The sequence below is a fragment of the Neopsephotus bourkii genome, unplaced genomic scaffold (genome assembly GCF_033783945.1).
Source record: "Neopsephotus bourkii isolate Nb327-2 ecotype Australia unplaced genomic scaffold, CSIRO-AGI_Nbou_v1 NB_920, whole genome shotgun sequence".
In the NCBI taxonomy this organism is placed as follows: Eukaryota; Metazoa; Chordata; class Aves; order Psittaciformes; family Psittacidae; genus Neopsephotus; species Neopsephotus bourkii.
Genome location: NW_026901414.1, coordinates 259,983 through 286,330, shown reverse-complemented (window position 1 = coordinate 286,330; position 26,348 = coordinate 259,983). Strand labels below are relative to the sequence as shown.

The following is a 26,348-nucleotide window of genomic DNA, read 5'->3' as shown; positions in this document are numbered from 1 at the left end:
ACTGCTACTATGCAGTCTAAATGCACAAGTAGACCTATCAGATCACCAAAGGGGAAAGGGACATGACAGATGTGACTGACTGGGCTTTTGATATTGAGACTCATGCTGATAGTGATGTAAAAAATATTGTGTCTTCTAGTGAAGTACAAAATATTTATCTTCTAGATAAACACTGCACTGGTGGAAGAGAGGGGAAGAGAAGAATGAATGAACTCCTGAGAATGAGCCTATTGATGTGAACTGTGTTTACTGCTAATACAATCCCAAACTTGTATAACTGATGCTGTAAAGGTAGTTTGCACTGTTTACCTTACAAAGCTAACTCATACCAAAAGGCCACATCTTAAAATACTGATGAAAACATTACTTTGCTCTATAGTATTTGCTAGACAAATCTCTTCTCCTGGAAAAAAACAAAACCAAAAAGCTCTTATGTCAATTTAAATACTAAGTAAGTGCACTGAAGCAATCAGAATGTAATTAGCAGCTCCCCAGAACTTCATTTACAAATCCTGACTTTACCTGGTTGTTGTTGGTTTTTAGTAAAGGTGGTGCTGGTTCATGATGTAGACGAGAGGAAGCTGAACTGCTCTCACTGTCACTGCCATCACTCAGACTAACCCTATGGAAAACAGAGCCAAGACATTACACCTCTGGACAAAGGGCTGTTAACTGAGCTTCACTGAGGTAGGACACTAAGAATGACCCCTCACTAAGCAAGCCATCATTAATCAAGGTCATGTGGAAGACAGGCATCCAAGCAGGGCCGCACTCTGAAAAAAAGCTCTGTGTTGCATGAAGAACAAGGCTGTCTGCCTGTGCTTGGCTAAGATGACATGTCAGTTAACAGCAGCTAGCGTTACAGAAACAGTTAAATATTTAGACTATTAAACTGCTGTCCCAAACATTCCTGGATTGAGTCTGTATCTTGGTTCATAGCCCTATTACTTTTTTGCTCTTCTAAAACCTTTCTAAACAGCCGTAGTTCTTCCTTGGACATGTGTTTCACTGAAAAGTTCCTTGTTTCTCATCACAAAAAGCACTCATTTTAGAATACAGAAACTTAGTCCTGGAACAGAGATCACATAAAAATGCTTAGCTCCTTGTCAGTCTCACACTTCATTTACTTAGGAACAACAGGGAATATTTATTTATTGGAAAAAAAAAAGTTGTTATTTGGAATAGAAAGAAGCTAGAGAAATATTAAGACTTAAGTTTTGTGTAAAAACCTGAAACAGAATCTCCACACAAGTCAAGTTTAAGACTTGTTATATAATCTGACACAAAATACACAAACTGACACAAATTCTCAAACTGCCAGTCATCTTGGTTGTCTTGTCCTTGATTCTAGCTGCTGAAGTGTACCAAGAAGAAAGCTAACATTCATTAATGTTTTCTTATCACTTTCCCACTTAAGCAGTAGCTGACACATGCACTCAAACCATGTGCATTCACAGCTAAATCCTGTGGCTCAGATAAAGAACACGCTATGAAAAGGTTTGAGAGACCTTCATTATTTTCCAGAATCTTTAACAACATTCAGATGAAGCTTCAAGATGCCCAAGGAATAAAGGGGTTTTGGAACACCCTTGTAAGGTTGCTGCCAAGACACAGAAGCTTTTTTCAAAAAGCAATTTCTGTGACAGATGCCTGCTTTACCTTCTATCTGCACTTCTACATGACATACTGCATGCAGTGCACAAATTAGTTAAAATTCAGATTTCATTGATTCTGATCTAATTTAACAACCTAATCTAAAACTGTAAGCAGAGAAATATTGAAAATGAGAAACTATGTACAGTATAGCTCATCCAGCAATTAAAGTACTTAATTTTATCTCATTTATGTCAGAAAGTAATTTACGCCATCCTCTTAAGTCACAATGGCATGAATCAAGGAAAGTCAAATGAATAAGGACCATCATAACCACACGGATTAGTACAGAAACAGTTTGCATTGGGAATGGCTAATTCTGTGAGCTTTTAGAAGAGGCACTTTTACATGCATATGTTTTAAAAAGAAAGTCTAAATTCTCTGCCCATTTGCTGCTGTGCTGTTAGAAATCGTAAGACCTCACCTTACTACCAACAAGCATAATGACTTGGCCACTAGGCTACTTGCAATCACAACACTCACTTTCGACTCCTGCTTCCTCCTCGGGCATTTACAGGTCGTTCAAACTCAGAATCATTGTCGTTCTCATCTGCTTCATCCGATTCATCTTCATTATCATCTGAATGCAGATCTTTCATTATAGACCTCAAGGGACCTGAAACTACAGAAACAAAACACTTAAGTTCAGTTTTCAGTGTTCCAGGCAACTGACCCAGTTTTGCAGATAACTGAAAACTACCCTCCCACACAGTGTTGGGAGGGGAGAATCTTAAACATTAAACAAATTAAGTAATGCCCTGGGGGCTTATGCTGTAGGGACTTATCCATGAAGCATTTACTCACATTAGCAACTCTACAGTCAGCTTCAACAGATTTACTCATGACAGTGAAGTGACTCCTATGTTCATGCATTTGGCGCCCAAGATGACAGCTGAAGTAAGTAAAATACTGTCATGCCTGAAGGAATTGACTATTATTCCATTATTATTAGAAGCAAGATTCTTTCGCATTGCTGCGTTTTACTGGGTTTTGTCTTTTCAAATGATATGATATGCAAGCAAAGATCTACAAGGACACAGCCATCAGTAATAGCACACTTACTAGGTTAATCCATGTACTGAGAAACAGAGTCTAACAAATCATTCTGATTGGTACTGGACAAGGCAGTATTTACCTTCTTGGTTTTTTACATCTAACTTCAACTGCAACCTTTATTTCAAGAGTCAGTTTCGGGGCAGGCAAACACTTTGCCAATGTTTATATGCACTTTTTAGTGCACCAATCCCAGGCAACATCATCCTATTTCTTTTCCTGAATTAGAGAAGGTACAAAGCTGGACTTGCTCCTAGAACTTCATTAAGCTCAGTTTGGTTTTTGTTATGATTTTACTCAATTTATTTTGCTGTAAAAGACAATTACAGAGAGAGAATATGCTTAGTGTATCTGGGAAATGTAAAATTGCAGCTGCTTGAAATAAGAATGGACAACAGCAGTTTAAAAGAGGGAAGGAAGAAAGACTGATGCCACAGGGCATTTAGCTCTGAAGTGCATCCCAAAGCAGCAAGTAAAAGCAATGGTGATGGCTGCAGAACACCAGTTACTATTACAGCTCTGTAATTCCTTCAGGGAACACTGACTACTAATGTGAATGAAGTGATCTTCAGTATGCCCTTCAATAGAGATTAAGCTTCCAACTCTTACCTTAGTTGTTCGAGAAACACAGTCAAGGACCAGCATCCCTGATCACTGCCAGAAGATAGACCTCTGTGGGGGGGGGGTTAACCCAGACATGGCAAGGCTCATGCCACAGATATTTTGACTAGTTTTTTTGAACCGTCTTCAAAACTGATGTTGAGAATTATTTACAGCTTTGTACTAGAACCTTCATAAATTGGCACAGTTTGGGCAGGCTCAGGTCAATGGTTTCTTTTCTCTGTTTCTACACATGAAAGTTGTCTGGGAGGAAGCCCAGATGGTGGCAATAGGCAAATTCCTGGTGGAAAAGACACTTGTCCAGGCAACAAGGAAAGGGGAGCCGTACTGAAGTGCTTTTTTGTCCATGCAACTGCCACTGATCTGCAAATGCAGCTGATCTGTTCCATTTTCTGTTCCTGCTTTGGTCTCAGGCAGACAATCTCAGCTATTTACAAATGGTTACTTTTAGTGTGACTTACTATCTAATCATCTGATCTTTAAAAGAAGGAAAGGACTCCTTTCTTGGCTTTTAACAGGAGCAGTAATAAACATATTTCATTTAAAAGAGAGGAAAGAGGTCATTCACAGCAGCATCATCACAGGGATGAAGAAAGAATTTAACCATTTTGATCTTTTGAGAAATGTTCTTTCAGCTGGCTTCACTGCTGAGATAGATGAATGAGACATGGCATAGGGAACTAAATGAACTGAGGTGAAGGATTAGAAAAGACAAATTATAATTATAGGAAGGATTCCATGTTTAAACAGAGATAAAAGGGTAGAACACAAGGGTATTTCCACAGGCTAGGCTTAGCCTAGAAAGGGCTAGTGTCCTTACAACTTACTGGGCAAAGACACTAAAACCGACCAAAGTCCTGCTGAAGACAGACAGTAATTTTTGTCTGCACTGAGAGCAGAGGAGTTTCACTTTACTCCACAGGCCAAAACCAGTTTCTGAGAATACATTTGTCTCCCCTCCACATGTACAGGAGAAAGAAAATGATAAAAAAGACTTGCTAAAGGACAGATGAATGCATCATCATAGTCTTGATGAAAGAGGAAAGGAAAAGGTCACTGGAAGGAAAGGTAAAATAATAAACCAAAACCTAATTTTGTAATGAAATTAGTATGACAAATGAATAGCTGATCTTAGATAAAGCACCATCACATAACTCCACAACATGGAAACTGGTAGCTATGATTACAAGTCACCCAAAACATCACTCTTGATTTCATTTCTGACTGGAAGCAGGAAGAAAACCAGCACACATTCCTCATGGTCCCTACACAAGCCTGCTCTCCCAAGCTTAAGCTAACTTATTCTTGCCCATGTCCTTCCCCCAAGAACAGCAGAGGGCCACCTTATCCCCTGATACTCCCTTGCTGTGTTCTGTGACAATCAAGCAGACCTGTCTCAAGCTGACAACAGGCCTATTTCTCAGAGGAAAAGGAACTTGGACTCCTCAGACACACCCATCACTAACAGCCCCACTGGCATTGAACAACCTCTTATTCAGCTGCTTTAATTTAGAGTGGGGCTACATCTGGGAATGAAGAAGCATTCTGTGCCAAGCCAGCTAACTTTTTCAGTAAATTTTCCTAAAAATCAGCAAAGCTTTCATTTTCACGTCTTTCACTTCTACCATTGATAGCAACGACAGTATTAGAATCATAGAATAATAGAATAGTTAGGGTTGGAAAGGACCTTAAGATCATCAAGTTCCAACCCCCCTGCCATGGGCAGGGACACCTGGCTCTAAACCGTATCACCCAAGGCCTCGTCCAACCTGGCCTTGAACACTGCCAGGGATGGAGCATTCACAACCTCCCTGGGGAACCTATTCCAGTGCCTCACCACCCTCACAGGAAATAATTTCCTCCTTATATCCAATCTAAACTTCCCCTGTTTAAGTTTTAACCCATTACCCCTTGTCCTATCACTACAGTCCCTAATAAACAGTCCATCCCCAGCATCCCTATATGCCCTCTTCAGATACTGGAAGGCTGCTATGAGGTCTCCACGCAACCTTCTCTTCTCCAGGCTGAACAGCCCCAACTTTCTCAGCCAATCTTCGTATGGGAGGCGCTCCAGTCCCCTGATCACCCTCGTGGCCCTCCTCTGGACTTGTTCCAACAGATCCATGGCCTTTTTATGTTGAGGACACCAGAACTGTACACAATACCCCAAGTGAGGTCTCACGAGAGCCCTCAGAGTAGAGGGATAAGATCACCTCCTTCAACCTGCTGGTCACACTCCTTTTGATGCAGCCCAGGATACAGTTGGCTTTCTGGGCTGCAAGCGCACGCTGAAGCTGGCTCATGTTCATTTTCTCATCCACCAGCACCCCCAGGTCCTTCTCCACAGGGCTGCTCTGAATCTCTTCTCTGCCCAGCCTGTAGCTGTGTCTGGGATTGCTCCCACCCAGGTGTAGGACCTTGCACTTGGCATGGTTAAACCTCATGAGGTTGGCATCAGCCCATCTCACAAGCGTGTCAAGGTCCCTCTAGATGGCATTCCTTCCCTCCAGTGTATCAACCGAACCACACAGCTTGGTGTCATTGGCAAACTTGCTGAGGGCGCACTCAATCCCACTGTCCATATCACCAACAAAGATGTTGAACAAGACTGGTCCCAGCACTGATCCCTGAGGGACACCACTCGTTACAGGTCTCCAGCCAGTCACTGAGCCATTGACCACAACTCTTTGTGTGAGGCCCTCCAGCCAGTTCTTTATCCACCAAGTGGTCCATTCATCAAATTGATGGCTCTCCAATTCAGAGACAAGGATGTCATGTGGGACAGTGTCGAACACTTTACACAAATCCAGGTAGATGACATCACCTGCTTTACCGCTGTCCATCAGTTCTGTAGCCCCATCATAGAAGGCCACCAAATTGGTCAGGCAGGATTTCCCCTTAGTGAAGCCATGCTGGCTGTCACCAAGCACCTTGTTGTTTTTCATGTGCCTTAGCATGCCTTCCAGGAGAATCTGATCCAAGCTTTTGCCAGGCACAGAGGTGAGGCTGACTGGTCTGTAATTCCCTGGCTCATCCATTTTCCCCTTCTTGAAAATGGGGGTTGTATTTCCATTTTCCAGTCATCGGAAGCTTCACCTGACTGCCATGATTTTTCAAATATGATGGACAGTGGCTTAGCAACTTCATTCGCCAGCTCCTTCAGGACCCGTGGATGGATTTCATCAGGACCCACGGACTGGTGCATGTTCAAGTTCTTAAGAAGGTCTCGAACCAGATCCTCTGCTACAGTGGGCCCAAGGTCTTCATTCTCACAGTCCCTGCGTCTGCCTTCCAAGACATGGGTGGTGTGCTCAGAGCCTTTGCCAGTGAAGACCGAGGTAAAGAAGTCATTCAGAACCTCAGCTTTCTCCCAGTCCTGCGAATCCTGCATAGCCAGTTCTACTGAGAGCTTCCTGAGGGGGCCTACGTTCTCCCTAGTCTGTTTTTTTATTTGCTATGTACCTGTAGAATCCCTTCCTGTTGTCTTTAATATTCCTAGCCAAGTTTAGTTCTAACTGGGCCTTAGCTTGCCTAACCTGGTCCGTAGCTTCCCAGACAACACCCCTGTACTCTTCCCAGGCCACCTGTCCTTGCTTCCATCTTTTATAAGACTCTTTTTTCACTTGAATTTTTCTCAGCAGCTCCTTATCCATCCAAGGAGGTCTCCTGGCCCTCCTGCTGCACTTCCTTCTGGTTGGGATGCAACACTCCTGAGCCTGTAGCAGGTGATCCTTGAAGACCAGCCAAGAGTCCTGAGTCCCCCTGCCCTCTAGGGCTATATCCCATGGAACCTTACTAAGCAGGCTCCTGAAGAGGCCAAAGTCTGCTCTCTTGAATTCCATGGGAGTGAGCTCGCTGCACACACTTCTCACTGTCCTGAGGATCTCAAACTCAACCATCTCGTGGTCGCTGCATCCAAGGCTGCCCTGGAGCGTCACATTTTCAATGAGCCCTTCCCTGTTGGTGAGCACAAGGTCAAGCATGGCACCTCTTCTTGTTGGTTCCCCTATTACTTGCAGGAGAAAGTTGTCTTCCACACAATCGAGGAACCTCCTGGATTGCTTGTGCCGGGCGGTACCATCATTCCAACAGATGTCAGGGTGGTTGAATTCATCCATGAGAACAAGGGCCTGCGAGCATGAGGCTGTTCCTATCTGTCTATAGAGTGCTTCATCCGCAGGCTCTCCTTGATCAGGCGGTCTGTAACAGACCCCCACAGTAATGTCTCCCATTGCTGTTTTCCCTTTAACCGTGACCCACAAACTCTCTGTTAACTGCTCACCCATCCCCAGACAGAGTTCCATACTCTCCAGCCTATCCCTAACATAAAACACAACTCCCCCTCCGTGCCTGCCAGGCCTGTCTTTTCTAAAGAGCCTGTGACCTTGCATTCCAACACTCCAGTCATAAGAGCAATCCCACCATGTTTCTGCGATGCCTCTTATATTATACCCCCGTAGATGCGCACACATCTCTTAATTCCCCGTTTGTTCCCCATGCTACGGGCATCTGTATAGAGGCATCTGAGCCGAGCTCCAAATGAAGCCGGCTCATTGGCTGGGGTGGCTGGAATATATCTACATTGCTCTGAGCATTTATTATAGATGCTGGCAACTGACTGGGTGTGTTGGGATGGAATGATGCCCCCTCCCCCAACACATCTACTTTAAAGCCTCCTTGACCAGTGTGGCAAGCCTCCTACCAAACTGCTCTGCTGACCAGCTCCACCAGCCCCCACTAGACCTGGCCTACAAACTTGGGTCACATGTTCAAAACACCCAAATCTTCTTGATAACGCCTCAAACTCTTAAAAAAATTGACATGGAATTTTGAAAAGTTGTTGACTCCCAGTCAGATTAGTTAAGGAGAAACTGACAAGCAGAAGCTGCCAAAAGCAAACACTTTGGTAAGGAAAGAGAGAAGTATCAGACGAAGCCCCAGCAGCAGAGGAGCTTGAAGAACCTTAACTTAGCTCACTGCTTATGCAAAAAGAGGTGAGAAAAGTTCATGCTGTGGTTTTCTGACACTTGAGTGAGCACTGGAATTTGAATGCAACGGAAAAAGAGCAATAGCCCAGGCAAGTAACTTCTAGTTAGGGAAAAAAGCATGGGTTCTGACCAGAGCACAACACAGTGTGAACATGCCACAGCATGCTTGGTGCTGCATCCCTTTGATAGACAAATGGACAGACTGGGCAGGGAAGGCATTTAGTTAATTGGGACTCTCAGAAAGAAGCAGTAATTGCTATTTACTGTGGCAAGAAAGAGGGGATGTATATACCACTTGCACTTCCGCAGTTGTTCATATCACAGGAAAAATTTCCCATCTGTTCTTGAGAAGGTACAAAACCCTAATATTTGTGATACCTTATATATGACTCAGAAGAGATGGATGGATCCCATCTGCTCAGAAGACCGTACTACATCAACAGGTTTCTGCTGAACACAAGATAACACGTGTCCAAGTCTTTTGGTTTCTAAGGGACCACACCACTAATGAGGTTTTGATGACAGGAAAAATGGGGTTCCGGCAAGAAGGGGTTCTGTTTAGCCTTAGGTAAAAATCAAATGCCTTAAGCCAGTCAACCACAATCCACTTCAGCTCTTGCTTTCTTTCACCTGGACTAATGCTGCCAGAACACAAGAGAAAATCAGTACCAGCCATCTACAGAAAAGCAGTAGGGACAGATATGCATCATGTGTAGATCTATTTAAAAACAGTCTCCCCAAGGCACTAACGTCTGTCATAACCTTAAATCTACCACTGAGGAATATAAATGGATAAAACAATTTTAATTAGTCAAAAGCTGCTTTTTTAATGCTCCTGATCCAAAGAACGAAGCAAAAGCTGATCAAGAATGTATCAGTTGTACAATCTTATAAACCCAGGGAAAAAGGCCAAGCAGGAAGTAAGCAGTTTAATAGAACATGTAGATTGAGTCTCAGCTCATTTACAGAAAACCTGCCTTGGCAAGTTTTCTGGGAACAAAAATGCATTTCCTTACAGAGCTCCAAGTAAACCGTAATTATTAGCCAGAATGCAAATTTAAAGTCAATCTGAAGTCCAACCATCACCTTCCCCTGACATGTAGGTACAACAAATACTGTACGCTCTTAAAACTTTCTAATAGTTCGTATGGGAAGATCATGGGCATTTGAAAGGGCATACATGATCCACGCACACTCATGCTTGGGTGTCCCGTGGGAAACTACACCTTCCTGAGCAGGGCTTCAGATGGAGCCAGGTACCACACTACCTACCCCTGCAAAAGGACAACCTCAGAAACAGGGGCTCCTGAGTTTAGAAGCTGTTAAGTGGCTGGCTTGAATTTTATGCTCCAAGAAAATCACCCTTCACACCTTCTCCTCAAATGCACATTTTCTCCCTTTTTATTTTGCCCTTACAGATGCATCCGAAATTCACCTCAGCAAAAGTCTCTAAAGCAAAACTGGGGCTAGTTCAGGCTGTGAAAGACAGCACAAAAGGGGTAATGAAATGCTACTAGTCCTGTTTTTATCAGCCCCTTCATTTCACACGTTCCTTTCAATTTCTTTTCTTTTGTTGGTACCTTGTTTGCTGGTTTGTGAAGGAGCAAAACTGGAGCTGGAACTGGAGCTGGAACTGGCAGGACTCGGTTGTTCAGACTAAAAAGAAAAAAAAAAAAAGAAAATAAGTAACATTGTAAGAAACATTTCTGCCTTAAACTCTTATTGGTAGTTACCACCTAAGGCATGCTGTCAAGTTAAAATACGATCTACGGAACAGAATAATACACAAAAATATTTATTTCAGGTGTCAGTGAGGCAAACATTGTGAAAATTGCTACGTACTCAACATACGTACACACTATTACATCATGTCTAGTTCTTCAGTAAAGCCAGTATCTTAAAAGATTCCAGCACCTAGTCTGAAAGGCTATAGAGCATGAGAGCCTAAATGAGTTTATGACAGACTTAAGGCTCTGGTGTCCTCATCATACTGCAGTTGCATCATTTTCCAAATTAGTAAGGATGTAGTAGAATCAAGAAACAGAAGACCTGTGCAGACCACATTAAATGCCAAAAAACCTCAGTGTTCTTTCTCCCTTTCAAAACAAGTAAGATGAGGATTCAAATTAAACTTTGCTGCTGCTATTGCATTTCGCATTCCAACACCCTTCATATGTATTAAGGCCCTACAGATTATACTAGAGACTGAACCAGAAAGATTGCCTTCTTACACAGAAAAATTACCTGGAGCCCACAGACTACAAAAGAGAACTACATTTTTAAAACAGAGTTGTTACAACCAGTTTATATTATTTAACAAGCAGTCCTATAAACTGTTTCTCCACTATTGCTTAAAATGTATAAATTTCTCTCCAAAATTCTATAATGTTACTTAGAAAGAACTATTACTTTGTATAAAAAAAAATCCATATAATTTTTCTTATAATAGTGGTTATGGCTTACAGGGGATGTACTGAGAAATCTTGCTTCTTGCTGCCATGTTGCGTTATCTCCAAAACTTTTTTTTCTGTCTCACAGGTTCTCAGGCACAGGGGATGCCAACAGAGAACATAAAGCAAGAAAGAAGTGTCCACACAGAAGGAAAGGTGAAAATCAGGTTAGGAAGTAACACTCTAAAATTCTACGATTGGAAAGAAATCCTGCATACACTTAAAATTCTATGCAAATGTGTTATTGTGACAAGTTATCCAGGCTAACAAAAGTGTTCTGACTCTCCTTGTCTGTACAATACTACCCATGATTAAGTCGGAACCAAGCTGCTCTCAAAAATAAGAGCAGTAATTTCCAGTCACTGTGAAACAGTTTTCAGGCACACAAGCTACCTTAACCTAAGTTGCTCTTCCTCCATAAATCAGTCTATTGTTGCCTTTCATAATGAGCAGACAGTTTTACAGCCTCTTACCGCCTTTCCTCACAATGAGAGATGCCTATCTGGGCAACAGAATGCTTGAGAAAAACACCATTAACATCTGCTCTCCTCAAATCAACACCATCTCCAGCTCTCTCACACACACAGTCAAAATACAAACACTGGACCTGACTATATGGGTATACAGTGAACCAAGCCTGTGCAAGAAAAGACAACCCAACCAACAACAGAACTGATTTCTGAGTACTGAGAGATTCTTAAATGGCCCACAGCATCAGACCTTTTTGGAAGGCATTACAGCAACACTTGACACTGCCTTAAAAATCAAGTTACTCTGAAAAAAAAATTATATATTTTTTTCAAAGCCTGAACTTCGTAAAACTATAAGATTTCTAGCAGCAAAATAATCACGATGATATGAAACAGAATGCACTGATGAATAATAAGAGTCAATGTAAACTTTAAGGACATCACCATTCTGGAAACTAATTTCACTCTTTCAGCTTCAGGTTACTCTTAAAACATCTGGTTTACCTGTCACTTTCTGGTTTTTGCAGAAAAATGATTAGCTGAAAACCATCCCTGCAGATTTCCATTAGCTGTGTTTTTTCTTTTTTAATTGAACCATGAACTTTAACTTCTGTAAAGTCGATTTACTTGAAGTAGCAAACACTAGAAAACTATGATAGTCAGTTCAAAATACTTGAAGAAGTGCTAAAACTGTAGGGGGTGGGTAAATAAACATCACACAGTGCAGAGATATTTGTCACTATCAAAACTTCACTACTTTCTTTTTGAACCGGTTTACTGGAAAAGAAAAAGGCTTGGTCTCATTCACACTACAAGGCATGCAAACATCAGTGGAATTCCTCCATGACAAAATTCTCTCTCAACATTAACTAATTGAGAAAGGATAACAAGAAGGAAGGGATATGAATACACATAAAGTTTTAATGCTTTCTGGAAAAATTTTGCTCTGCTTTAGCAAGATCACTTTGAGAAGCCAAACCATAGAAAGTCCCAGTGAAATACAAATGATCATCTATACTCTTTTCTAAAAAGGTTCTTAATGCTTTTTAAAACAATTTACATTATTTACTTAAACAACCCTCTCTGAAAATCTATTCCAAGAAATACAGATTAGCCTAAGTGTTGAAATTGCTAAGTACTGGAAATTAAACCTAGCTTTTTTGACTATGGTAAATCTGGGGTGAGAGCACATCCAGAGGAAGCAGCTACTTTTAACATAAGCATGAACATCATTAACAGAAGAGACTTGCCTTTTTAGAAGGTACTAAAAATAGGCTTTCCATATATGAATATGGGTTAGTGCCAATAGCATCAACGCTTCTAGTTACCAGAGGCTCTCTTTTGTCACTTAAGCAATGCTTTTTGACAGTTTTACAGGCTGCTATCTCAAGTACTTTGGTATTATGGCTTTATTCACTTGGGCTTTCTGCTCTTACCCACTGATTACTAATCACCAAACAGATTTTTTTTTTAATGGATCTGAAATTAGCTACTGGGTGTCTTTCACAACAATAAAAGTGTAAGACAGTACCAGTGAAGAGTTTCTCTCCTATGTCCTTTTCCTGTTTTACTAGCTTTCTCTTCCTGCAGACAACCAAATGAGATTTGACCCAAGCTGTTCATTAGTGCAACAGAATCAGAATCATTTAGGTTGGAAAAAACCTTTAGGATCATCAAGTCCAATTGTAACACTGACGCTACCAAGCCCATGACCAAGCTATGTTAAGTGCCACATCTACATGCATTTTAAATACCTCCAGGGATGGTCACTCAGCCACTTCCCTGGGCAGCCAATTCCGGTGCTTGACAAGCCTCTCGGTGAGGAAATTTTGGCTAATATCCAATCTGAACCTCCCCTGGTGCAACTTGAGGCCATTTCCTCTTATCACTTGTTACTTGGGAGAAGAGACCCACACTCACCTTACTATAACCCCATTCCAGGTAGCTGTAGAAAGTGATAATGACCCAACATGATTTTCTGAATTCTTAGACAGTCTGAGCAATTTTACTGCTCTCACACAGATGCACTGGAAACACGGACTTCCTGGTTGTAGGAATCTTCGCTTTGAACTGTTTGGCAAGAAAAGCGACTCTTCTTTGGCTCAAGTTTTCCCTGAAAAGAGACTTTTTTCAACAGTTCTAAATCACTTGTCCTCTGTCATTCCCAAACTTGTCTGCTCTTACAAGTAGTACAACTTACTCTTGAGCTGCAAACAACTTTCAGGCAAACTCACCTGTTTATGACACAGAGATATAATAGAGCTAGCTTTGTATATTTCATGATTGGTTCAAACAACTTCTCCTAAAAATAAACCCCATCGTTTCAAGCTCCTGATTCAGATTTGGAAAAAGAAAACATCTGTATGTGGGTGAGAATGTCTTCTCTTGCCTTCTCCTGAACAGTTTTTAAAGGAAGCTCACATACTGTTTCCTGAAATAAAATTTAAATGGTATAGTAATATCCCATTTCATATCAGCCATTTTACATATTCCTTGCCTTTATGCACAATAGTCTTAAAAGATTTATGTTTCCCTGTGCCATACATACGAGAAAGTCTATCCACTTAAAACTGCTTATAGCAATAGCTTTCTCTGAAGTTAGCTTCACATGGAGGAATATTTTTCCCCAGGACAAAACTTCTTCTCCAGCAGAACACCTGTACTCATGACTTCTACAGACTCCTAAGTGCACTGTCAGTGACCACTGCCTCAGCCTTTAGCAAAGTAATCCAACCCATCTGCAGTCCAAAGGACAGAACAGCCCCACCTCATCCACCAAATGCACACATCTGTCACTGCAAAGGGGAGTGACCATGGTACCACGAGGTGCCTGCACCCAGCCGAAATTCTGTATCCCCACATATCTGGTCAAACTGCTACACTAGCAGCTAACTTCCACAGCAGGGTAAAACTTTATTTTAACTACCCACAAAATATAGTGTTTTTCTTTTTTTAGACTGAAGAACAGAGTTATGGGGTGGGAACTAAAATTATTTTCTTGTAGAAATGGAAATATTTATTCATAACAACATTTAAAGAACTAAACAATTATTTAGAGAAGTAATTTAAGATCAAGGAGATGTGAAATTTAAACAAGACATTCCAGATCATTGATTTTTAAGAAGAGGCAGGGACAGTCACCTGGTAGACCTAAGGTACTGATACAGTTAGCTGCCTTTACTATTTATAGTAATTTTAAACAAAAATTTCACACCATTGATGGAGATGAGGTTATTTGTTGATTAAGTGACTCTCCATCTGGCACCTGAGCAAGTCCACTGGCTTTGACGGTGTCCTGGGTTTAGCAGTAGCAGTCATTTTTCTCCTTCTTGGTAGCTGGTGCAGTGCTGTGTTTTGACTTTCGGGATGGGAACAAAGCTTTCTTGGGTGCAGTGGGGTTCTAGAGACTGCACATCCCAAATTACAGTTTGATTGTAAGCCCTCTCTATTATGTGACCCGTAAGAAGAATGATCTTAAATGGGGACCTGAGCAACAAGCCTTTGAGCAAATTAAACGCAAGACAGTTCATGCAGTGGCCCTTGGACCAGTTCGAACTGGGTCAGATGTAAAAAATGTACTCTACACCTCAGCTGGGGAGAATGGCCCCACCTGGAGCCTCTGGCAGAAAGCTCCAGGGGAGACTCGAGGTCGACCCCTTGGCTTTTGGAGTCGGGGATACAAAGGATCCGAGGTAAGCTATACCCCAACTGAGAAAGAGATACTGGCAGCCTATGAAGGGGTTCGAGCTGCTTCGGAAGTGATTGGCACTGAAGCACAGCTCCTCCTGACACCCTGGCTGCCCGTGGTGGGGTGGCTGTTGAAAGGCAGGGTCTCCTCTACGCATCATGCAGCTGATGCTACATGGAGTAAATGGGCTGCACTAATTACACAACGAGCTTGAATAGGAAATCCCAGTCATCCAGGCATTCTAGAAGTCATCATGGACTGGCCAGAGGGCAACGATTTTGGAATGTCACCAGAGGAGGGAGTGATGCGTGCTGAAGAGGCCCCACCATATAATCAGCTGTCAGAAAGTGAAAAGCAGTATGCCTTGTTTACTGATGGGTCCTGCCGTATTGTGGGAAAACATCGGAGATGGAAGGCAGCTGTATGGAATCCTCGACGACAAGTTGCAGAAACTGCTGAAGGAGAGGGTGAATCGAGTCAGTTTGCTGAGGTGAAAGCCATCCAGCTGGCCCTGGACATTGCTGAATGAGAAAAGTGGCCAGTACGTTATCTCTATACTGACTCATGGATGGTGGCAAATGCCCTGTGGGGGTGGTTGCAGCAATGGAAGCAGAGCAACTGGCAACGTAGAGGTAAACCTATCTGGGCTGCTGCACTGTGGAAAGATATTGCTGCCCAGGTGCAGAACCTGGTGGTGAAGGTACGTCATGTAGATGCTCATGTACCCAAGAGTCGGGCCACTGAGGAACACCAGAACAACCAACAAGTGGATAAAGCTGCTAAGATTGAAGTGGCTCAGATGGACTTAGATTGGCAACATAAAAGTGAATTATTTTTGGCCCGGTGGGCCCATGACACTTCAGGCCATCAGGGCAGAGATGCAACATATAGATGGGCCCGTGATCGAGGGGTGGACTTAACAATGGACACTATTGCCCAGGTTATTCATGAGTGTGAAACATGTGCTGCCATTAAACAAGCCAAACGGTTAAAACCTCTTTGGTATGGAGGACGATGGCTGAAGTATAAATATGGGGAGGCCTGGCAGATTGACTATATCACACTGCCACCAACCCGCCAAGGTAAGCGCCATGTGCTTACCATGGTGGAAGCAACCACCGGATGGCTGGAAACGTACGCTGTGCCCCACGCCACTGCCCAGAACACTATCCTGGGCCTTGAGAAACACATTTTGTGGCGACACGGCACCCCAGAGAGAATTGAGTCAGACAATGGGACTCATTTCCGGAATAACCTTATAGACACTTGGGCCAAAGAGCATGGCATTGAGTGGGTATATCACATCCCCTACCATGCACCAGCCTCTGGGAAAATCGAAAGGTACAATGGGCTGTTAAAAACTACACTGAGAGCAATGGGTGGGGGAACTTTCAAGCATTGGGATACACAACTTACCAAAGGCTACCTGGTCGGTCAACACCAGAGGATCTGCCAACAGGCCTGGCCCAGCCCAATCAGAACTTTTACATATTGTAGAGGGGGACAAAGTTCCTGTGGTGCATATGAAGAATTTGCTGGGGAAGACAGTCTGGGTTATTCCTGCTTCAAGTAAAGGCAAACCCACTCGTGGGACTGCTTTTGCTCAGGAACCTGGATACACTTGGGGGGTAATGCGGGACGATGGGGAAGTCCGATGTATACCTCGAGTGGATTTAATTTTAGGGGAAAACAGCCAATTAACTTAATCGTATGTTGTTGCCTGCTGTGTAATACTTTAGTAGCCCATCAACCAGATGTCTTCAGGCCACCAGCGACTAGCTCTGACTTCCCTTCAACCATCATCCCAACAGAGAATGAACTTTGACAGAACCAGACAAGTTCTACAGTAAGGGAATGATCAGCATCAGCAGGCAACGACCCAATACTACACGCAGCCTCTCTGTTCTGAAAGACTGTTACAAGAGATGGAGCCTGACATCATGGACCAGATGGACTCAGCAGCTTTATAGGGACTAGTCCATGCACTAAGATAGAAGTGCACTGAGATCAGAGTGATGGTATATTGAAAATGGGGGATCTGAGCATGACGTGAATGGTATGGAATAAGGGGTGGATAATGTCCTGGGTTTAGCAGTAGCAGTCATTTTTCTTTTTCTTGGTAGCTGGTGCAGTGCTGTTTTGACTTTCGGGCTGGGAACAGAGCTGACAACAATGATGTTTGGTTTGTCCAAGGACTTTTTCAGCCTCATGCTCTGCCAGGGAGGAGGGAAGCCAGGAGGAAGCAGAGACAGGACACCTGACCCAAACTGACCAAAGAGGTATTCCATACCACAGCACGTCATGCCCAGGGGGGAACTGGGAGTTACCCGGAAGGACAGGGGGTCTGCTGGGTTGGACTCATTGTTTGGCGGGTGGTATTGTACTCTTTTCGCTTGCTATTATCTCTTATCATTGTTGTTAGTGGTGGTAGCGGTGGTGATTTGTGTTGTACATTGGTTGCTGGACTGTTCTTATCTCAGCCCATGGGAGTTGCATTCTTTTGATTCTCCTCCCCATCCCTCTGCGAGAGGGGAAAGGGGGGCAGCCCCGGGGGAAGGGACGGGGACATGGGCCTCGATTGCTTCCAGCCCGGCACCACTCACTGGGAGTGAGTGCACAAGCCGTCTGGCTGGGGTTAAACCACGACAGATGGGATCCTGGTAGATGTCATTATGAGGACACTCTCAATAACCTTCAGTTGATTATGGTGACTGGAAAAAGTGCCCAAGCATCCAAGGTAAGGAAATGTCTCTCCTGTCTTCAAGAAGAGCATGAAGGAGGAGGACGAGGGTACTACAGAGTACTTACCTTGATCCCTCAGAAGGTGATGGAGTAGCTAATCCTGGAAATCATTTCCAAGCAATTAAGGATAAGAAAATCATAGGAGTAATAAGCACAGCTTCAGCAAGAGGAAGTTTGCCGATTACACAAAACCGGGAGAAGTGGCAGATATGCCAGAGGGTGTCAATCTGCCACACAGGGAGACCTTGACAGGTCAGCAAAATGGGCCAACAGGAACCGTACGAAGTTTGAAGTCCTATACCTGGGGGAGAACAGCTCCGTGCACCAATGTATTCTGGGTTCCACTCAGCTGGAGAGCAGCTTGGCAGAAACAGACATGCGGGTCCACTCACCATTTACAGCTGACACATCTGTTTGCTGTGATTTTGCCTACATATGTACTTCTACTGATTACTGCAAAAAATAATACTCATTTAAAGCTCCTCATTGCTGCTCCACTGACTCAAGAGATTTTTGATAATGTGATCTCTGCTTTACGTTAGTAAAAAGTTATGCAACTGATTCATAAGGTGTAATAAATTATTTGCACAAGATAAGAACAATTTATTTAAAAAATATCATACTTGTTTATGTTTAAACTACATTTACTCAAACCCTTATAATGTAGCGTAATATATTTGTAATATAATTCACGCAGGTAACTGAAGTTCTTAAAAATATTGGCTAATCATTATTTAAAATACTGGTTAAATTAAGATCTCATGTACTACAACCCTGAACAATCTTGAGTTTTACAGTGTTCAAAGGATCAAAGGGCTGCAAATGGCACAAATAAATTAAGTTGAACCACTGCATCAACAAGATCTTTTACTCAAACTGTAACATTAGGTCACAAAATTTTATCTACTCCTAACGGTCTTCTGCCAAAGAATAATGACCCAGTGAGTTAAACCAAATTCACACCAACACTTCTTAAACTTCAAGTGAAGGACAGTTCTTTTATTGGTGTGCTGACACAGGACCGCCCTCAGCAAACACCAAAATTATCATTAGAATTCATTAGTCATGAGATTTTCCCTAAACAGCAACTGCTGCCTGGAGTCCCCTGATTTTGAAGTGGAGTGGACACTGTTCTTGTGAGGGAACTGACATCCACACAGAGGGAAAGAAAGAGAACCACTAGATTACATCTGCTTTCACTTATTCCTTCTACCAGGGCTATAAGCACATTTCAATACTGGAAGAACAGTGACACACAGACATAAACACCCCTGACTGAGGTAAGCACATGATGTTCATCAGGAGCATCCCTTGAGCATTCCAAAAGGTCCCCCAGGAAGCTCGTGTATTGCAGCAGCAAATAGCAACACCCAGCACAAATCACAGAGCACCACAGCAGGGAGAGCTAAATGGCAGTACCTCATGAGCAGGCAATGAATTGTCATTAGTTCTACACAGGCATGATACAAGATTCACAGTAACAGTGATTTCAAGCAGCCTCAACAAAATCTAAACTTCAGGGGATTACCATTCTTTGAAATGTAAAAATCAAACTCTGAGTTTATGGTGTGTCCTGGAGAATTCACATCAGTCATCAGATCACAAGCTTCCAAATGCTAAGCGTTACAAAAATTACCTAATGAATTTCATGATGAGTTTGGCAGCAAACCTTCAAAGTACACAAGTAAAGCACGCCATTTCTGCCAAAGAAAACAACCATAAACTTTATGGTTCTGCATAAAAAATAAAAAGGGTATAAAAGCCATAGATAGATCTTACTGTTGTAGACAATCAATTTCATCTGGTAACTAACAGGTGTTAGTTTAATTATATGGAGCTATTTCTCTGTATCACAACATAATGTATGTACATAGATAGAGTGACCTCAAAGCAATGAAAGCTGTATCAAGAAGATCTCACCTAATCATAATTAAATACCCTATCTTTAGCATTTTTACTGCAATCATCTTGGTTTTGTGAAACTGTCATGACTTTACTGGGACAGACACAAAGGGTGTTTTTTTCCACAGAAGGAAGAATATCATTAAAATATTGGCACTGCACATACCCAGTTAAAATCCTTTCTTTCTGCAGGCTAACAAGAGAATTTTCTAGGGTTGAAATACAGAAAATATGGCTCCAACCCCAAAATGAAAATATTTATATTGAATAATAAAAATATTTTTATTAATTTATACAAATAATTGAGTTAATCCATGTAAGTAGTGAAATGGATGTAACCAACACTTGTGAATGAAATAAAATACTGCACACTGAACCAGTAGCCTAATGCATTATGTTATTTCTCTGGTCAAAACACGGTATTTCCTACAATTGAAAAAAACAAATCCAAACCAAAAAAACACCTACCAAAATCAAACCGATCTCAAGACCCATGATTTTGCCCCCAAAATGAGAAATGCCCCTAGTCTCACAACATTATATTTGCAAACTGGACACTTAACCACGTAGACACAGTTTGTCTCATTGATTTCCTAACATATCATGGTAACAAAAGTACCTTAGTTTAACATCCAAGCTTGCTGCCACAGAGGAATCACTACCTGTCAATCTTGCTGCTTCCTCATCCAGCAATGGTTCACCTCACCACATACAGACTAACTTAATATGCACCTAAGCTTTTGAGTAAAGCTAAAGCAGTTTCCCCTCCATAGTAACAGCTAATAAAAATAGGTTTAGTATAGCAGCTGGATGGTGACATGCTACCGTAGATGCCAATGGCCACAGACCATACTTGTACCCATGACCATTTCTAAGAAGGTCTGATAATTCTCAGGCCACTACTTCTCTGGACAGTACAGTATTTACATGACCTGCTAACACCCACCTATTTGCGGCTACTGCATTATCTCCTCAACACAGGAGTACAATGGGCACATAATTCCACAAGGGTGGCTGGCAGTGTTTTAGGAGCAGTGTCCACACAGAACTAAAAGTAATCAAATGCAAAACCAATGCATTAAAATAACAAGCAAAAAGTAAAGATTCTAAGAATACAACAGGTTGCAAACCTATGCTGCCCAGCCTGCAATGAAGGACATCATCAATCCTGTCTTGCACCAAGGTCAGTTTCATAAAAAAACAACAACTTAGCTTCCTTTTTTGCTTTCTTCATGGGTAACCAAATGAAAATTCCACACAGAGCACTTTTCCTACTCTTATTTCTAACTTTAAATATTATCTGAAAGAGATCCTGCTTTGGCTCCGAGCCCTGGCAGAAAGTAGGATTTTTCAGCTAACAAGGGCCTCCTGGAGATTTTACAAGACCATGGGGATATTCAAAGTATTCTTCCACTTTAGTGGGGGTCAAATTAATAGATCACATGCCAGACCTAAAGTGGCATTTCATGGATTATTTAAAAAATGTACTTCTACTGTAACTTTAAAGACTGCTTTAAGATACACAAGCAGTTAATGAAGTACAAACCCATAGCCTATGCAATCACTGCTATATTTTCATTGTTCTGTACCGGACTTCCTAAGTAGCTGGCATTTTTAGCAAAGGCAAACGACCAGCTAAAGCACCCTGCTTTTAATAACTGAAACTCTTTATACTCTTGAGCTCTCACAATTTGCCTGCGTGCATTTCAGTTTGTATTTCCATAGGCTTCAACATGCCAAAAGGCTGCTACTATTACTAATGGCAATGCTAATATTGCAGGGAAATATACAGGCAGGAAGGGGAACAAGAACATATATCACATGCAAAATAATAACAGGAGCAAAAATTCATTCAACAGAGCCATATGTGTTCATTTATTGCTGCAACTGGAGTTACACTGAGAATAGTGGCTACACCTAAACAAATAGGTCTGCTTCATCTATTTTGTGCCTTCCTGCTGCAGCAGCTTCAATTAAAGCTATACACCATTTTATGCTCCCTACCCAGACCAGCAAAACTAGCAATAAAACAGAAATTATCAGAGCTGCAGTGGTTCCCTTCTGCAATGGCTCCACAGCTCAGAAAGGGATGCTCCAGCCATGGAAAACACCTCATCCAGATGCAAAACTCTGTTATTTCCCCATCTCACACACACCAGATTGCAGTTCGCACAAACGTGATGAGGACATCATCATGCTTCATGACCAGACAGGCAGTAAAGTCAAGAAGGTTGAGTTTATGGGATTTTTACCATGTTGCTGCACAGTCCCACACAGGAAACAGACAGATGGAGCTTTAATACATCCTGCCATTAAATTCAAAAGCAAAATCTTTGGGGCTGTGCTAGATCTGACACACTTTCACTCCATACCCTACTTTATATGCTTCATACCACAGCCAGTAAATTAATGTCTCAGCCTTTATGTATAATTTCTGACTGAATATACTACATGTCACTCCCAAACAGCTTTGCCAGCTCCTATGACTCTAAAAAGACCTACGCTGCTTTGAACACCCAGTCTATCAGCAACTCGAAAGTGCAACATACTTTAAATCGCAGTTGTATTTGAAAACTGATACTCAACAAAGCAGCTTGAAGAGAAATGGAGACACGTTTCACTTGCCAACAACTCAGTAGAAAAACACAGCTAAAATAAATACAGCAGTGCACCACACCACAGCATATGCCAGAGACCACAGAGAAATGAGCATCCGTGGTCTTATTCTTTAAGTCATAAACAGAAAAGCTATTAAACAAGGGCAAAAAGTTCATCACTAATCACGGATGTGATTTACTTTATTTCCCACTGTAATTTTATAAAGGTATTTGGAACTCAAAAGAGGGACTGACAGCAGGACATCAGAAGACAGCATCTGGCTTTCTGAAATGCACTCAAGGCAACTGTACGCTAACCTGGCTGCACTCCTAAATGCAAATTTTAAGGAACACCTCGGAGGATGGATTAGCCATTGGCAGACACGCTCTACCACATGACAAAGAATCCACCTCACTCAGAGAATGCTAAACCTTTACGTCCTCCACTTCGTGAAGGCAAACACCAATATTTCAAGTCAACGTCTAGAGCTGGGCAGACAGCATTATGCCAATACTGAGAAGGATCGAGCATATCTTGCTTTTCTGTCTGAAGTCCATTCATTGAAAGGATACACCCCATTCCAACTCAGTGAATGGGCTGTATCTGAAGAAATCAGGGGAACAGCAGCACTGCCTTCCTGTGGCACATACCCAGTGAAAAAGCACCTTTGTTTAATGATGCTAGTCTTTGCAGCTATTAATAATTTTATTGCAATTCATACATAATTATGTTTGCCCTATGTCATAAATATAACTTAAACTAGAAAAAAAATGCACATGATTCAAAGACAATATTTTTGTGATATCCTAACAATTTTCTTCTAGATACTGATTTCTAAACTGATTTGTTATATCTAACCCAAATTTGCTGAGTTGGGTTTTGTGGTTTTGGTTTTTTTTAAAGCCACTTTAGGAGTAAATCCTGGATACTTGACTAACATATATATACTCCTAAATAATGATATATTCTTTGTTCATCAATGGTACAATACTTGTCACTGTAACTGTACCACAGCGGTAAACAAAATCTGACTGAATTTTATCATGTATTATCGTGTCAAAATATGCCACTGAAGAAGTGTCTTCCCAGCTTCAAGCAACTATGTTGGTTAGTATCATGAAGCACTAATGAACTGAAACAATAATTCCTGTATAGCAAAATCATTATCATATTTTCTCTCTATGTAACACTGCAACTTTTTTGTCTTTATATTACTATTTATAGGATATACCTTTTATGCATCTGGCTGTAAAATTCATTCCTTCTCCTGAAAGGAGTGCTAAGCATGACAAGCACTCCTTTTCATGCTTAGGAACCCACCAACACATATAAAAAGTTTGAACTACTTTTTCCAACATACAGAATTACCTCTACTGCACTACTCAATCGCCTTTTGTTAGCAGCCCTGGCTCAAAAGCCACTAAAGTGAAGAAGGAACAACTCTCTGAAATTCTGTAGGTACTCATTAACCAGGCTTTCCAGATCTTTTTCACACAGCACTAACACTAGTGTGAATCCATGGGCACCTTAGGAAATTATTCTGGGTTTTCTAGATACCTTTACTAAAAATAAGTCCCACTGAAGATCTATGTGTTTCATGATCTGAGATGTCAATGTTAAAATACACCAGGGCCCAGACCAGCGGGATCTGTTTCTCTTTGAGTGGGCTCCAGTACCTTACCCTCCCAGTAACAGTGGCTCACATAACTGAATCTGCTTTTTTGCTTTAGTACAGAATTAAGGAATTCCTTAGGTCCTGAAGGTCAACTGTAGACAAATGATGAACAGCAGTGCAAGCAGACTTGTGTCATCCTATGAAAAACACAAGGGCATACCATGATACCACTGGTAATGGGCAAGAAGCTACAAGGCAGAGGGAACCCATGTCAGCAATTAAAAGGATCAGTTTTAAGGACCATCCATATCTTTCACACATCAGTTGCTATGCAGCACACGTCTGAGGTAATTTGTAAAATTCCAGTTACGCTGCAGTTGCTCTGCTCAATTATTTTGTCTTTGAAAAAAGATGAAGAATCACTGCTGCCAGTAAATGTACCACTACATGGCACCTATTTGAAAGAACAAGAAATCTGAAAGCAAAATCTATGCCAATTATCTAGCTATACCGAGGATCGGTAGCAAGTCCTAAGGATGCTGCCATAAATTAAAAAGGAATATTCATTATTAATTCACACCAAGGGTGACAAGTGTGAACCTTTTTCAGATTTAAAGACAAATGTCTTAAGTTCTAAGCCAGATGAGAATGTCACCCCAACCACAGTATCAGCAGTGCCATGCTGTAATGAGGCGCCTGCACTGTTCTACACATTCTAAATTTTACAGCCTTTGCATGCCCTAAGGGACCAGTCATTAAAAGGTCACTTGAGAAATAAATTACTTTCTCCCTTGTGGCAAGTTTCTGTGAAATAAAAACCTAATGTTGACACCTCCACACAGCAGCATATTTATTGTCTGTTCCAGAGAGGGCAAGTAGGGCTATGAATCTCATGGCAGTTACAGAGACACACAACAGAAACCAGAAAAATAAGAGAATTGAACAGGCATGGCTGGGAAAATTTCCTCTCTATCATGCACACTGCCTCTAGTCATGAGCACAAATAAAAGCAGCAAACAATCCTTCTCTTCCCATCCCTTTCGTTCTCATCTCTTTTAGAAAGATGCTTCTAAAAACCAAGTGTCCTAGGAGAATTATTAAAATCCAAATCGTCAAGAGCAAATGATGCTTGAAACAGATGAGCAGGCATGGTAGACAAGTATTTTAAGGAAAGCAAACTTCCACAAAAAACTTGTCTTTCTTCTTGGGTAAGAAAGATTCTAGGAACTCTTCTTCCTCCTCCAAAAAAAAAATGTGGCATCATTCACAGAACTGCTATTTTTAGCTGAAAAATAACAAATACAGATTTAATGCAAACCTTTCCTGAATTTACTGAATTCTTGAATACCTGAACACAGACTTAAGGTGTGAAATATAAGCATTTAAATCAATTTCTTCTTAACACAGAAGAGGCATGAAATTCAAAAGAACAAGATCAAAAGAGCAATATTATTTATAGCCTTTTCCCATATGCTCATTTGTCATAATGTTGACAGATGTATAAATTGAGTAGACTTGAATAGGCAATACAATTCAATGAGAGCATGCATAATTCTGAACAGCCAGCAGCCAGCATCCTTGAATTTGAACAATCTGCCAGTAGACAGGAGAAAGGAAGGGGAAAAACAGAATACAGTGCACAATCCCACAGACTGTAACTACACACATATGAAGCAAAACCAAACACCACTTACTTCAGATTTGGAGGATACGTTTTCCTCCACATCAGAATCACTGGCATCTACAATATCATCAAACGGTGGCAGAGTAGGTGTCTTCCTTTCCAGTGTATTGCTTTCAGTTTTGACTCTTCCCACCTTGGGCTGAAATCTGTCCTTTGTCTGTTTTTTGTCAGCTGAACAAGTAAGAATCAGTGGTGGGGTACTAGAGAAACTTTTAAATAACAAATCTGGGACACTTTTTTTTCCTTTTTTTGCTGAATTTTCATTAGAGTCCACAACAGAGTGCCTTTTTGTGAGGGCCTTCTTTTCTTGCTGCTGCCCACCTGTTATGGTAAGGATGGGGGTGTTTTCAGATTTCAGCTCCTTGGGTACAGATTTGGGTTCCTTGAAGGCCATCTTAGAAACTATTTTGTCATCTTTTAATGGTTTGTTTTCTTTGGGTTTCTTAGAGGATTCTTTGGAAGATTTGTTCTGTTCCCTGGAAGGTTCTTTGAAGGCACTTTTATGTTCTTTTGAGTCTTTAGAAGTCTTTTCCTTGTGCTCCTTTGTTAACTTGTGAGTCTTCGAAAAACTGTTACTACTGCTGCTGCTACTTGTGCTCAGAATCTTAGTTGGGTCCTGCAAAAGGGAAATACAAAATCAAACTTACAAAACCTCAAAAAAGAACCCTTTAAGCCCTGAAAGACAAACAAAATATGGATACAAGATTCATATTAAAAACTTGGAACTGCAGGTTGAAAACCAGAAAATGCAAATGCCTATTTAAGAACAGGTCAAACCCCACCATTTTGGGCAACTTATCTGCAATAAAGTGGTGGAACATGAGCAGGTACCATGCTTGTCAATATCTGCAAGACAAGTTATTTTTTTTATCTTAAGAATTAGC

General features: G+C 41.5%; 2 protein-coding genes across 4 annotated transcripts in view; both read right to left on the bottom strand.

Moving 5' to 3' along the window:
* MLLT3 (MLLT3 super elongation complex subunit) overlaps positions 1–26,348 on the bottom strand; it is a 131,789-nt gene that overhangs the window by 10,400 nt on the left and 95,041 nt on the right. For all 3 annotated transcript variants that reach the window (XM_061357749.1, XM_061357751.1, XM_061357750.1), the window contains 4 exons: positions 25,475–26,080; positions 9,896–9,971; positions 2,137–2,275; positions 523–622 (listed from right to left, as the gene is read on the bottom strand). In XM_061357749.1, the coding sequence (XP_061213733.1) occupies positions 523–622; positions 2,137–2,275; positions 9,896–9,971; positions 25,475–26,080 (921 nt within the window). The remainder of the gene's footprint in view (positions 1–522; positions 623–2,136; positions 2,276–9,895; positions 9,972–25,474; positions 26,081–26,348) is intronic.
* HACD4 (3-hydroxyacyl-CoA dehydratase 4) overlaps positions 13,253–26,348 on the bottom strand; it is a 251,036-nt gene continuing 237,940 nt past the window's right edge. Inside the window, exon 6 of the transcript XR_009726185.1 lies at positions 13,253–13,262. The gene's annotated coding sequence lies outside the window, so the exon portion shown is untranslated. The remainder of the gene's footprint in view (positions 13,263–26,348) is intronic.